Genomic DNA, 15,645 nt, shown 5'->3' with positions numbered 1-15,645 from the left:
ATGTAATGTTCAGATTAAAATATGCACATCCTATGTGGCAGACCTGTTCATCAGCATAAATCTTTCTGGACTTTGGAACCCATTTTCTCCTCATCGTGTAGCTTTTCACTAGAACAGGGAAGCGAAAATTTTTCTAGTAGTAAATTCTAGCAAGTTCCGCACCCATTCTGGACTTCATTTGCTTAAGTTGCTCATTAAACTGTCATACAAGAATGTCCTATGTGTTACCAAAAATCACAAGATGACACCTACAGCTTCTCCACTAGTCACAAGATCTTGATTTAATCACAGAATGAAGTTAAGCATATTTGTCACAAATATATTAAATTTATGCCAGCCGTCATTCCTCTATTTTCTGCCCAGTGTTTATAAGCAGTCTGTTTGAAAACTCTGATTTAATCAATACAATACTAAGATCTTCTGCAACTTCTGAGGCAATGGTCTCTGTCTCTTAGCTGTCATCAAGTATTGAGAGAAGAAAGGTTTCAACAGAAACAAAGGTCACATCCTAATATATCCTTACAAGGAAGATATCCTTAGGTCTCACAAACAACTTATAACACACAATTAACAGGCCCACCAATAAAATATACTACAAGGCCAACACTGAACAAGACCGCGTGTTCTGTAGGCAGTCATCATTTGTGTACTGTGTACCCAAACCAATGTTAATTTAAATACCAAGAAAAATACTTCACCTACAAAGGTAACAAACAAACAAAAAAACCAAACAGATGCATTTTCTTTTGTACAAGATCAAGCTTTTTGTTCCTAAGTTTACAACAGCAACATCATCATTTTCACAGAATTCAAAAAAAGAGTAGGTTTAACACAAAAAGCATTAAGGAAAACCTACATTTCCTTTAATGCTTTGTAGTTTTAACTAATGATTTTTAAGCATATACAGCTTCAAATTTTCTCTTCAATACCACTAGCCCCCTGGTGAAATGGTACTCAGGTCAGGGGAATCTGAGCCATTTTAAGACTTCTTAAAAGGATGCAGTCACAAACTGTTGCATGTACTCAACTCATTATTACCTATTTTAACAGTATGACGGTACAGAAAAGAAAGAAAGAAAGAACAGCACAAGCTGATGCTCCATAGCACGCTCCCACTGTCAAAAGCACCTATCTACTGCTGAAGCAACTATACATAGCCAGTCCTAGAGTTCAAATGTAACCAGTAAAATACAATGTAACATGAATAAACAGAAATGTAACATAAGCAAACATAATTAGACATGACATGAAAAAAGAGTTTTTTTATAGAATCTTTTTGTTATATAAAGAATATTAAGACATTTCTTACTGTGAGTGTGCAAAGACTCTGATGAAATTGATTGGAAGAAGTTGTACACTCTCTGATTCCGCAGAAAAGCTTGTGATGTATTTGAAAATAGCTGCCTGAAATTAAAGTGAGAGCTTGTTACATTATAAGCAATATTCCATGTGAACGATACAAAAATACTACATTACCATTCAAAAGCAAAAATACCCACTTCTAAAAGTTTGAGCACTTGAATTTGCACATTCAGTACCCACAGTGGTAAATGCTGTTATTCAGAACTAGTGTGTTGTTGTGCTACAGTCAGGATAAGAAATTAAGATGATGGATTTTTTTAATTTAAAAAAGTATATGCTTTTGGGTCATCCCAGTTTGAACATTTTAGCCACATATACGTAACACGTTAACAAAGAGGAGTTTGGACTAAGTCAGAAAATCATTGGATCTTTAACAGTTTTGTTTTTTTTTTTTCAAGCTGAGAATACATTTAATTTCCCAAAGTTATGTGCTTGTTCTTTAAATACACTTATTTGGTTAAATATAAAATTGAATTAATCTAAGGTCAGTATTTGAGTTTTGTAATTATCTCCAAGAGCAAAGGGTGGGATTCTCAAATATTTTTGGCACTGGTCTGAATCTGTTCAAGAGGTCAGTGACAACTTCTATTAGCTTCAAATAAGAAAATGGGTCATAAATGAATAGTTTTAAAGTCCCATATCAAGTTTCCAGGTTTTGCTTGCCAAGTAAGAACCACCCAGTTCTATTTGGGTGTGTGTGTGGGGGGGCAATTATGGCAATCAGGCACAGAGTTAAGACCCCCAAAATAAATGTAAATCTATCCTGAACTGACATTATGAGGAAAAAAAAAATTACATACAGTAACCCTATTGTCAAAAGGCTTACTATGTACTCACATAGCATTCCAGAATAGTCACAACAGAGTTTGTAAACCATAATTACAGTTCTATAACATAACATGGCTGGATACATACAAAAGATTGAATCTCTTGGGTTTGTAATTATTCTGCTGTGAGGCTTTACATTTGTCTTCTCTTACAGACATGCACTCTTGGATCAATCTCTATTTAAACACAGTTTAAGAACTGAATATTTATTAGTCAAAACTGTTTGCACAGACCAAGCTTTGCTTGACAATCAAGTCAATAAAGAAGAAATAGTATTATTGGTCAAAATAAAAGCAAATTTGGGAGAGAAAATCTGAAACTCTGAGAGGCTTTGATTCAAATGCCTGCAGTATGCAGATCAGCAACTTGAAAAGCAGTCCCTGATTACAAGTACCTTAATTCCAGAGACACTCTCCTTAACCTGATCCATAGTTTAAGTATTTTAGAGCAAGGCTGAACAACCTAAGCTAAAAGTAATGAATCTAACAAAAGATACTCATAATAAACAAACAAAAGAAAAAAAAAAGGATGGAGAGAAGCACACCCAAATCCATACTGCTCTTCTGACTTGCACGATTTGACCTACTTGTCCTATATCCTAGCACACATCCTAATCACTAGATAATAGCTTATGGTCTATCTGCCATTTTCTCACAACTGTCTGAATTGCAATTAAATTTATAAACATACTTTATTACGACTGTTCAAGCTATTCCAAATTATGTTGTGTCTCACTCTATCTTACCTTAAAATAGGAACATAAACAGTTGGAGATGCTTTATTTTAAAATATATCACCCTTGTGTAATGTATGTAGGACCCTTTCTGAAATGCATTTCCACATAATGCTGATTCAGTACAAATATTTTCATAATTGTATGATAACCTTTTAAAAAGCAAACAATATTGAATTTTAATAGAAGAGTCTCAACTTAGAAAGCGTTTTAAGTATCTATTTCATCACTGCCTTCTGGTTTCTCTCATGAAAGCATGTCTACCTGGCAGAATTTCCATTATCCCTGGAAGTCACCCAGCTTGACTTTCATGATTTTTCAGGTGATACATTTCAAGTACTTTGCTAAAATATTTACCTGACTATGGGCTCAAGATCAGCATGCCTTCGTTCTTCCCTCTTCTGAAAACCCTGATTTAGTGCTCTTAAAATAGTCTTGTCAAATGCTTCAGAAGACACTTCTTTCGGAAGCTGAGAAAAAGGTTAAAACACATCAACTACTCATTCATCATATTCAGAATATCTTTGTTCACCAACCTTTATACCTTTTCGTATCAAAAAAACCTCTACCGTTCCAGTTAGAATAAGATAATTTGCACTCTAAAGATTCAACAAATAACCATAATTTAGTTTTGCTAGATGAACAATTTGTTGTGAATCCTTAAATCAAATTCAGGTTTATGAAGCTTTAATATTATATTTAAAACAACAAAATTCAAAATTGACCAACATCACATTCTTTTTCACAGTTATTTACATCCTTTTTTGATTTATTTTCATAAATCTTTCACACAAAGAAACTAAGTCTGAAAATAATGCAAAAATTACTAGGGAAGACTGCATCCACTATACTCACCACATCACCTAACTTGACTAAGTTATTTTGAAGAAACAGCAGTCGAAAAGAGACTATTTCAAGTTAAATAATGTACAAGATTTCAGTAAGCAATACTGCGATTACTGAATAGCAAGTCCTTCTCTAGCTCCTATTTATGCTGAACTTCTAATGAAAATTCATAAATAATTATGACTGTTTAATGTCAGTATTACAAAGTGAGGTCTTCTGATATTCTCATTTAGAAGGAAAAAGAGAGCAAGCAAATGTCACTCCTATCTCCAAAAAAGGGCAAGGAGGACAACTCAGGGAACTACAGGCCAATCAGCCTCACCTCGATCCCTGGGAAGATGAAACAGCTCATCTTGGACACCATTTCCAAGCACATGAAGGTGATCAGGAATAATCAGTATGCATTTATAAAGTCGAAATCATGCTTAACCATCCTGATCGCCAGTGCATGTTGTCTGTCTTTACTTCAGTAAGGTTTTCGACACCATACCACCTAACATCCTCATAGGCAAGCTTAGGAAGTGCAAGCTAGGTGAGTGGACAGTTAGGTGGATTGAAAACTGGCTGAATGGCAGAGCTCAGAGGGTTGCCATCAGTGGAGCAAAGTCTAGTTGGAGGCCAATAACTAGCAGTAGAGCCCCCAGGGGCTCAGGACTGGGTCCAATCCTGTTCAAATTATTCATCAGTGACCTGGAAGAAGGGACAGAGGGCACTCTCAGCAAGTTTGCTGATGATGCCAAACGGGGAGGAGTAGCTGGTGCACCAGAAGGCTGTGCTGTCATTCCAACGGACCTCGACAGGCTGCAGAGACGGGCAGAGGAGAACCTCATGAAGTTCAACAAAGGGAAGGGAAGAGGTCTGCACCTAGGGAGGAATAATCCCATGCTCCAGGACAGGCTGCTGGGACGCAGCTCTGTGAAGGACCTGGGGGTCCTGGTAGACAACAAGCTGACCATGAGCCAGCAATGTGCCCTTGTGAAAAAGGTGATCATTGGTCTCCTGGGTTGCATTAGGCAGACCTTTGCCAGCAGGTCAAGGGAGGTGATCCTGCTGCTCTACTGGTGAGGCCACATCTGGAGTGCTGTGTCCAGTTCTGGACTGCCCAGTACAAGAGAAACCTGGAGCTACTGGAACAAGTCCAGCAAAGGGCCACTAGAATGAGGAAGAGGCTGGAGCATCTCTCATATGAGAGCAGGCTGAAAGAGTTTGCACTGTTCAGCCTGGAGAAGAGAAGCCTGGGGCGGTGGTGGTGATGGGGGGAAGAGGAATCTTACCAAGGTGTTCTAATATCTGAAGGGAGGCTGTAAAGAGGATGGGGCCATTTTCTTTTCAGTGGTGCTCAGCAATAGGAAAAGAGGCAATGGGCCCAAACTGAAACACAATAAGCGTCCAACCTGAACATAAAGAAAAACTTAGTAAAAAAAAAAAAAAAAAAAAAAAAAAAAACTGAGAGGGTAACTGAGCACTGGAACAGGTTGCCCAGAGAGGTGGAGTATCCTTCCTTGGATAGATTCAAAAGCTATCTGGACACAGTCCTGGGCAACCCCCTCTAAGTGCTCCTGCTGGTGCAGGGGGGTCAGAGTTCAGGACCTCCGAAAATCCCTGTCAACCTCGTGTTCTGCAATTGTGAAAAATTCTCTATTAGTAAAGAGCATTCCAGTATTTAAACCAAAAATATTTCCTAGAACAAAGATTTTTCATACTTTAAACTTCCAAAATAATCTATTGGAATACATAAAACCTTATGATATTAGTTATTTGTTTTGCTAAAGAAATCTAAACAGAACCGGTGCAGTTAAAAGAACAAAGCCAAAGCAGCAATGCTTTTCCTCAAATTATTTAGACTAGAGCAGCATCTTCCTCTTGTGCATCTGAAATGCATCCAGAGTGGCAGCTGAGTTCTACATACTGCTAGTGGTACAACAGCAAAGCACTGTAGTTCTTTCACTGAATGAACTGCTACTAATAAGCAGACACTATATCTAATGCAGGCAGTTGCCTGGTAAAATACATAGGATGAACTTGTGGAATCCAGACAGACACTGTTAGTACGCTATTGCCTCTGAAGTATACTAGCTGTAAAATCAGACAGAAATGCTCTAATCAGCTTTTCTTAACTGACCACTTAGGCTTTAATATGGGCTACTAAGTATCTGACTGAAGAATTTGGTAGTAGAAACCAAAACAATCAAAGCTACTACAGATGCACTGGAACTTCTTCCTGTTTGGTGTTTTGTCTAAATTTGTCTAAAGAAATAGACACAACTTTTTTTCGTTAAAACTATCATTAAAGGGATTCAATTCCTTTTGTAGTTAACAAAGATTCAGAGTAATACAAATCTAAGATTAGGTGCTTACTGCCTTAACTCCAAGATAATGAAACAGCCCTATTACTTCAAGCCTGTTAATCCCTCCACATACATGGAATATTTTCTACATACAAGGAGCTTTTTATGCTTATCATCTAAGGAAAGATGCCCTTTAAAAGTAAGGTAGAGTTATCCCAGGTACTACCTTAGCTTTTCCCATCAGTATTTCTATTCTGAAACAATTTTGAAGTTGTTTCGCACCACCTGCCAGCTTAGAATGTCCTTCCAAGTATTTCGACCATTCTTTCTGTCCCTACAAAATACAGTATACTACCTAATGATAATATACAGATCAGGAATAAAGGTAATAAAAAGCCAGAATGCAAGTGTATGTGAACTGAGTAACACTTTCACTTTTTCATTATTTTTTTTTTAAATACAAATTTGAACCTGGTTTATTTAACAATTCCCTCTTTCTTCTTTTCTTACAGTTATCAAACAAATATAAACCAAAAAATATTTTCAGCCATACATGTTCTCCACAAAGCCTGCAGCAGCTTGTGGGTGTCTTTCTCATATCCCTCCATCTTCTACATATGAAGATGCTCTTGAGGTTGAATTAGTCAGCCAGCCAGCATGCAAAACATTCCACTTCTGGAAACTTGCCAGTCAATCAGACTGGACAGCTCTGCAACTGTATGTTTTGGATCCTGTTTGCCAGGTTCTTTTCTATTACTCCTCCCGGCAGCAAGTAGGTACTGGAAGATCCATTTCTGAGGCTGTTATGCATCTCCACTTTACAGGTAGCAAAAGAGTAAGCATGCACCTCAACAATACTCATTCCAAGAGCTGTGAGGAGCTGACATGACAGCTTCACTTTCAAGATTATCTTCAGTAGCAGAGGTACAAATACTGTGTTATGGGACATGCCATCTCCAACCAGATGTTCCACTCATAACTCAAACCCTCACAAAGAAAGCTTTGGGAATTATTGGAACTAGATATTCCAACTATATTAAAACAGTAAGTTAACACTTACTTTATTTTCACAACATATTGGTAATTCATACAGTAAAAAACACAATGACCTTTGTGAAATAACATGTTTTCCACTTGTAATTAACACAGCAGTAAGAACACCAGATGCTATCAAAACATGCCTGTAACATCTCTATTAGGGCTCTGAACAGCAAGGATTTTAGATACAGAATTTGCCACAATAGATAGAACCCAAAATATTAAACACTGTCAATGAAGTACACAATTCAAAGTCATCACCTGGAGTCTACATGTGGCCTACACACTGTATTTCCTGTTTTGTGAAGCAAAAGCTTGAAGGAATATGAGCATACACACGAATGCATATAACACAAACATGTCTTTATACGTATTTTTATGTCTATACACAGATAGATTTTTTCAAATCTAACACTTTAGGACAATGAATATATCTTTGTTCTACTGAAAAATACAGCAGTAAAATTAAGAACTGTAATGCTCATTGATTAAAAATAACAAATGGTGCTCCGCAGATTGTTCTAATATGGACACCAACAAGAAAATGAGTAGTGCTTGTACCTGTATGTTAACTTGGTGGGTAATACTAAAAATCTGTCTGACAGTTTTATGGTAGTTCAGTTAAAACCATAGGTACACAAGCAGTTGGAGATGAGCCAAATCCTATCTCCTGCTAGCAAAAAACCACAAACATTCTATTGCACCTCACCTGTCAAGTTGCTCAGCATCTTCTGTAATTTAATACTATAATATACATGATTTAAATGGTTAATACAATTACAAAAGTACAGAACTCCTATAGCATGTTTTTGTTTCTGCAATTACATCCCAGACATCACAGCTCTCCTATATTACTTCTGAAGTTATAAGTCTGGTATATAGCACTATTTTTATACTTCAATACATACTTTGAGCAGGAATTCCTGAAGCTCCTGGTGTGTTTTTGTTACGCATGTTACAGAAAGATCAGACCAGGTTACCTAAAAAGGGAGGAGATGAGAATAAGGGAAGTTACACATTTCTTTTCCTAAGATCATATTAGTTAGCAGATTTTAACAATTATATAGTTCTGAATGAAGTCCCTGATGATTACTTACTGACTCCAAGGGAAGTGAGGTAGAAGACTGCATAATTACAGGACTTGAATCAAACAGACATTGTTAAGCCCAAAACCCAGGCACCAGAACAAAGAACTGGTTCAGATACACTGGATAGTTCTTCCTGTTATTATCAGACTCAAAAATTTTTTTGTTTAATCTTATCTGTAAAATATTGCATCTGCCTCAGGTTTGAATCTTATGCAGTCATATAAAAGCTGCTGCAGGGTACAATTCATAAATAGTACTGCAACTTACTTAAGGAATTGCAAGAAAAAACATTTTGATATATTCTTGTATCCACATCTCAGCAGCTTACTGTTTTGACACAACATGCTGGTAGTAAAACAGCACCTTCACATGCATATTTTGAGGGGGAAAAAAAGCAGCAAGCTTGGTTAGATGAGCACTACCTGGCTTTAAGCCCACCTCTGAGCTTAAGATTCCCATTACATGCATGGGAAAATCCTGCCTAATGGAAGTGTACATGGCAATTTATAAACATTCATCTACTCTAAAGAGCTGATAGAATAATGTTAACCACCAATGCCTTCAATTTAGACCCTAGAAATGCCAATTAGCTGCTACTCTTGGTGACCTCAGTTAGGAAGGTACAATTGCTGCTATAGCTTTAAATAGACAGTGCCTAGGGAAAGCATAAAGTGATCTGCAGAGAGGAGCAGAGTATATAGCCATACAGGTGAGAAAAGGAATCTCTTCCCTAAAGGAACTAATGTGGAAGAGTTTCAAGTTTACCCAAATGCTTCCCAAAATATCTCCAAACATTCTCTTTTTAACAAAGAAATTCAAAACCACTGTCAAATCAATCTAATACTAGATTTCCAAAATAATTATGACACTTAAATTTTAATATTAATAAACCATATGGGCATTCTGGACAAACCTCTTAAACACTAGTGTTTCTTACCTAGTACCAAGTTTACAGATTATTCTGTAAAAGGATCTGTGGTAAAGTTCAGAAGTTTGGGTGAATTAACTTAACACTTTGAATTCCACATTATTCTCCTCAGCAAAAGAAATGTGAAGAATTTTAGGCACATTTCAGGTTAAGGCATGATCAAAAAAAGGATATCAGTTGTCAATACTTTACTTCGAAAATAGGAATAGTAGAGGTGTCAATTCAACTCTGATTTTAAGCTTCTCATAATACCACAAGATTCTGTAACCCACATGCGCTTAGAGGATACAACAAGCTACAGGATCAACAAATCAATCTTCATCTTAAAATAGCATATTTAGTTTGCATTTTCAAATAACTCCCATGATCCACTTCAAGTGGCCAGCTACAACATTCCATTTACAACATACTTTTGTCTTTGGGGGAAAGGAAAAAACACTGAGATTTAATTCTATGTCCAAGCCTGGTATATTACCAGGCTCTTACATCTATTTGCCAAATGACTCATAAGGTTAGTCAGTCCTTGCTAAGAAAATTACTACTTTGACTCAGAACATCATTGCCACTTTGACTCAGTCAGAGCATCATTACCAACAGCCTTGGTAGCTATTAAGACCTATAGTGTTTAATACCAGACCTGAGTACTTGAAGCTTCTTTTCCAAACTAGTAGCAAGCAGTGTTTCATTTTTCTTTAAAACTCACTCACGTAATTATCTTATATGTTGCCTCTGGCTATTATTAAATATGAAGAATATACCAGATAGGCCTTGAAATTTGTTGACTTATTTTTAGCTTATTTGTTTTTCTTAAAAAAAATAAAAAGCAGTTTTGTCAAAAACCACAAGAGCTCTTCTTGTGGCAAACAATCACGAAGGATCTAAGATAACCACGTGACTCCAAGCAGTACACAGCAACAGACGTAAGAACTGCACTCCTATGCCATTTTAAGGAATGAAACAACCAGTTTAGCAGCAATGAAACAACTAGAATTCTTTATAATGCCTGTCCCAAATTACCAAAAGTAAAGTTTCCTGAAGTAATGTCAAATATCTGGCTGCAGATGGTTCTTTATATATCTCCCCAACTTACGTCCACAATTACAGAAAACACCTGCTCTGCATACAAAAGGAGGACTCCAAGAGAATTACCGAATAATTTCAAGAATCTATTAAGAGTCTAATGCAATAAAAAATTGTCTTCTGGGTAGGTATTTAAAAACAAACTATCTGTGCAATTCATAGATGTCATGAAGACATTTACTTTAACATTCGGGAAGTTATTTGCTTACTTTGAATGTGTATTCCAAATGTTTGTCAGCCCTTTTTCTTGGTACTCCTTTCAGGGTTATCTTCTCAATGTGCACAGCTGAAAGAAAAACAGTTTACTGTTTATGCTACAACCGCATTTTCAAAATGCATCTATTTACCTAGCTACACTGAGAATCACCATATGCTATTTACTGACTCACAAAACCCCACTCCTTCTCAGTTGCTATCTTCCTATAACAAACTGCAGGGGGCAGAGGGTGCCATGTTCTCAAAGCATTTCTCTGGCCTGACCACAAACATTTCATTACAAATATGACAATTTGTGCATAACCCAAGATCTTATTTGCACCTAACATTGCATAAATTCAACAGGCCTTGTAATTGCTACAAGCAAAAAGACAAAGTTAATTTGTGTCTTTATTCCAAGAAGTAACAAATGCTCAAGAAAGCCAGGACAGCGCCTTCCATCTCCATGTTTCTGAAACATCAAGTATCAGTGAGAACAAACTAAGACTGAAGAACCAAATTTTTGAAAGGTATCAAGGTGGAAGACGATAGTTGAGAAAGGCCTGAAGGCGACAGAAGTGAATGTTAGCAAACAGAAAAGGGAAGAACAGAGGAAGAAAGCTACTACAATAGTACTGTAGAGAACATTATTAGATTGAACTGGAAAGAGAGGCAAGTACTTCAAAGAACTTTAACACTCCTTCCCCATAGTCTACTATATTTAGGAATAGACAAGTTCCAGCTGTGACTTGGTAACAAAGAGCAAAGTAAGGCTTTCACAGCCAGAATTTTCTTTGGGGACAGAACACTGTTCAGGTAATAGCTTCATAAAAATCACCATGTAGCTGAGATGGGGTTTTCACTCCCCCCCTTTCCTTCCCTAAGAATTCAGTAGATTTTTATTCCTTTACAATCATTAACTCATCTTGAAATGTAAACAATTTAGCTAAAAACAGTTCTTTCTCAAACCAGCATCATCAGTGCTTCCTTTCAATTCTTTCGAAACATTATTTTTACTTCTGGTGTCTTACAGCTGACATTTTCCTTTCAGTATTTAACTGCACTTTTACATGAGATGTATTGAGAAGTACAACCTCCTGTGAGTGTTTGTTAAAAAGCTTATTCTTACAGATTAGCTAATTACAGTCTTACCTAACTTAACTGTAACTACAAGAAAATTCACTTAAGATGTTTAAGTATAAAACCAGAACCCCCATCTGAACACACCAGTTCCAAGAATGAGTGCTAAGCATTAAGAATCTCCTTAATAGAATAACAAGCAAGCATATAAGCCTAATCATAGTACTAGATGGCTCTCAATTCCTTTATTAGAAAGGCTGACAAATACTGAGTTAGAATGGTGTACACTGGCTGTAGCCCTTTAACTGTTAAAAACAAATCATTCAGTTCTTTACCTCCCAGGTAAAGACAACTAATTATTCCATAACCAAAGAAATCTGAGGTGAGTTATGGATGCTAGGTAATAACATACATCCACATACCATGAAAAGTCAAATGTTTAGTGAGCTGATTTTTTTACGTGACAAGTGTAGATAAATGTCCTGTTAGAAAAAGAAATAAGATACAATACCAGTTTTAGCTCACTGAAGTTTCTTAATAGCCGGTGTCAAAATGGATATCATCAGCTAATATTCTTAAGTTAACGAAAAAGTTGTTTCACATGACTGGAACTGATAATAGTGTTTTAAAGTTGCATTATTTCACTGCATCTATGTATTTAACATGCATAAGTGTGAAAATTAATTACCACCATTAACATTCACATACAGAAAACCTCTTCTAAAGAGACTGTATTTTAAACTAAAGTTAAATGTATTTGTCATCAAGTATAAAGGAACTTTCCTATAAAGTGCTTTTAACTTCCTAACTTCCTTAGCAACATTGTTTTTTTTTTTTTTTTTTTTTTTTTTTGCTTTTAAATGCCTGAGCTTAATAAGTGCAACACGTAATCACAGTGTTGTTGCTGCACATCCACAGTTCCAGGGTTTTTTTTAAACTCTTTCCATAATCAAATTTTAAACATTCTGAACAGCTAGACCAAGAAGAAATGTTGGAATATATAAGCCAGTAAGGACTCTTGCACCTCTAAATCTATTTTGACACACACACACATTCAGTGCGATTAAGTCATACATATATACCTATCTGATACTTGTGATGGAAGCAGTGTTAAGAATTATAAAGAACAGCTTTATCAGAACTGAGAACAAACTGTTGTTTCTAACCCAGTGATGAGCTTTCTGTAGCAAGGACTCCCTTTCTGCTATGTATTTGTATAGCAAATAACACAAAATGATTCTGAACCTTCACTGTTGTTCCTACAGTAATATAAACACTGAGCAAAAATTTAAGCACTTTGCTAGATTCAATTACTCAACTTTCTCTTGCATCATTCAAGAGTGTTGCTAACAATGATCTCCCTTTTGTGTTTCTAATTTATGAATATGAACACTTCATACTTAAACCTCTGTAAAGGGATTTAAAACTGGTTTGTTGCCTGTAATCTGCCATAATCTTTGTATATGATTTTGCAAGGAATTAAAACACTCAAATTGCCTGCCTTGGAAGTGTAATTAAATCTCTACAGTACAGACAAAGGGACATTTATGAAGACAAAATGAAAAGCAGTAGTTTTTTTCCAAAATTGCAAGCTCTTCACTGTCTAGGATAACGTAGGCTAATTTTGAATAGAAAAGTGATTTGCTAGTCTTGTTGGGAGAATAAAGGGTAAGAACAAATCTGTTTTCAATAATGCTCATTTCTTCAAAGAAACAAAACTGTACTGGCAATTGTACAGAAGAGTTCCATTTGCCCTTATTCTCCCCAACAGAGCTAAAAGATGACTGACTTCTCTATTTTTCCAAGCTACCAATTCTATAAAACCTCCCAATATGTGTTTTTTCTTTTCTTGTTTTTTTAAGACTAATCATAAAATTGAATCAAACAGCAAAACCCATTCACTGCTTCAGTATCTCCGTGTTAGATTTTGCTTCAAAAAGCAAAACAATGTTAATACAGTCCTGTTAAACCTTCATGACTTCTCCCAAATGCCATCTCTCAAGAGGAAGCCAGTTTGCAATCAACTTTAGTGCATGCAGTCATTAGCAGGTAGCTAGAATGACTAGTCATTCTAAAGAAAAGATCAAGTAAGTAGCAGAGAAGCTATTACACTTACTGTCATCGCAGTTCCTCATCTGGATGAGCACTAAGACAAATGTAAAATCTGTACAACTTCAAGCTGAGATTAACTTTCAAAAAACCTCAAAGCATTCTTCAAAAGAAACTTTAGACTACATACCTTCTCGCTGAGGTCTATGGGAAGCCATCGGTAGTCCATCATGAGGTGCTGTGGTTCGTTCTAACAAACTGTTCTCATTACTCGACATGCAGTCGCTATGGGAAAAGTCATTCTAAATTGAGGGGAAAAAAAGAAAGCTTTTATATATATTATCAAAGCTTGCTCTTAAAAGAAAATTATTAAAAAAAAACTTATTTGGTGCTGTATTGGAGAACAACAGAAGTTTTTGACAGTGGTCAAGCAGCACTCATTAGCAATTTTATTCTTCGATTTTTTTTTAATGTTAATTATAAGCTCCAACAGTTCATTGACCTTATTTTAAAAAGAGGGAGGGAGGGAGGGAACTTTAGGATATCTCAAAGTGGATAATTGAAAATTATTAGCTCAGAATCTCAATGTTAATTTACTGTTAATATGAACTCTTTCAATTTTTAACCTGTGAAATAAGCTACTCAATGAATTCTAACATATTCTCCCCAATTATATTCATGTCCTATATCTTCATTTGGGTAGCCCCTGCACTTCACAGATCCTGCTTATTCTTTAAATTCAAGTTTGTCAAGTGCAGGAATATCACCTATAGTTCAATGTAATGTAAAGTATGTTCACTTCAGCATGGACTGTCCGTTTTTCCTGTCTAGAGGTACTTTCATTGAGTCTGCAATTTCTTCTATACAGGAAATTATGAACAAACTGTTTTGGCAGTCTATCATGACATACGGTCCTAGCAGCCAAATCTATGCATCCCTTGCTAGCTAGACACCAAGAACACAAGCAGCTGCCACTAACAACATTTCTTCTACAGAAAAGGACCAGAATGAAAGCTCAACGCCCCCACATTTGCATTCAGACTTCAAAATTAATGCCAAGACCCACTACTGTGTTAATACAATGCATCAGAAGGAGACAGAACAGAAAGTCATAGAAGTACATAACATCAATGAATCTCTCAAAGAAAATTCATTTTTCTAGTTTGTTTGTTCTTATAACCTAGTAGAAAAGCAATTGAACTTGAAGTAGTTGTTCTGGGATCTATATAATTTCTCCCAAATTGAGATAAAACATTAATCATGTTTTTATGATTGCATTTCAAATTAAAAAAAAACAAACAAAAACAAAAACCTACACTCACAAAAATAAAAACAACCCTCAGAAATATTTTAAAACCTCCAGTGACTTCAGATGTAACTGTTCTTGCCAGTGCAATTGCATGTTCCCAGTAAACTACATATTACCTTAAAAAGAAACATGCACAAAGAACTAGGAAATATCAATAGTTACTCGTGACTTTCCGGATTGATCTTTTTAAGTGGAGCACTTCTTTTTACTTGCAACAAGTAGTATAACATGAGCTTAGTACATACATGCAAGCACACAGATATCATCAACATACAAATACTGTAAGCTTTCTAGAGATAGAGAAGTGCAAAGGAGGAGACAAGAAGGCAAACGGACTGGAGAAACCACCCCCTCTGACCTTTTGATAGGAAATAGTGTATTAGCTATAATACTGCTGATACTGTATCACCCATATTTAGACAGGTAACACAGACATTTCTCTATATAGCACTACAATTCAACGAAAAACTACTTTTCAATCAGCGCTGACAATCGAAAACAAAAGTTAGGTTTCTTGGGAAAGCTTTCGAAAACAGCAAGTTATATAGGGGTGTTGTCAGGGGCAGTCAGTCCACTAGAAATACTTAGCAACCAATCGGCATGAAAACCAGGAGATAAAATATTTATCTTACTAGTAGTTCTTAAATAAGAACACTGGGAGAAATTGACACTTTTTGGAGATGTATATTAATAGTTCAAAGACTGCTGCTCTAATTCATGATGAAGAGCATTACTCCATTGGAAGACTTTCCTAAAAGATGAATAGAGGAAAAAGGTAAAAACTTCAAACAGTATTCTTCTTATCATAGTTAAACATAAGA

General features: G+C 36.0%; 1 protein-coding gene across 5 annotated transcripts in view; it reads right to left on the bottom strand.

The window, feature by feature from the left end:
* The window catches only part of ZCCHC2 (zinc finger CCHC-type containing 2), a 45,422-nt gene that overhangs the window by 17,149 nt on the left and 12,628 nt on the right, over positions 1 to 15,645 (bottom strand). For all 5 annotated transcript variants that reach the window (XM_062569853.1, XM_062569857.1, XM_062569854.1 and 2 more), the window contains exons 2-6: positions 13,706 to 13,817; positions 10,401 to 10,477; positions 8,004 to 8,075; positions 3,281 to 3,393; positions 1,310 to 1,404 (exon numbers count right to left, since the gene is read on the bottom strand). In XM_062569853.1, coding sequence (XP_062425837.1) covers positions 1,310 to 1,404; positions 3,281 to 3,393; positions 8,004 to 8,075; positions 10,401 to 10,477; positions 13,706 to 13,817 — 469 coding nt within the window. The remainder of the gene's footprint in view (positions 1 to 1,309; positions 1,405 to 3,280; positions 3,394 to 8,003; positions 8,076 to 10,400; positions 10,478 to 13,705; positions 13,818 to 15,645) is intronic.

The sequence above is a fragment of the Rhea pennata genome, chromosome 2 (assembly GCF_028389875.1).
Source record: "Rhea pennata isolate bPtePen1 chromosome 2, bPtePen1.pri, whole genome shotgun sequence".
In the NCBI taxonomy this organism is placed as follows: Eukaryota; Metazoa; Chordata; class Aves; order Rheiformes; family Rheidae; genus Rhea; species Rhea pennata.
Note: the sequence above shows the minus strand (reverse complement) of the source record. Positions and strands in the feature narration are given on the sequence as shown.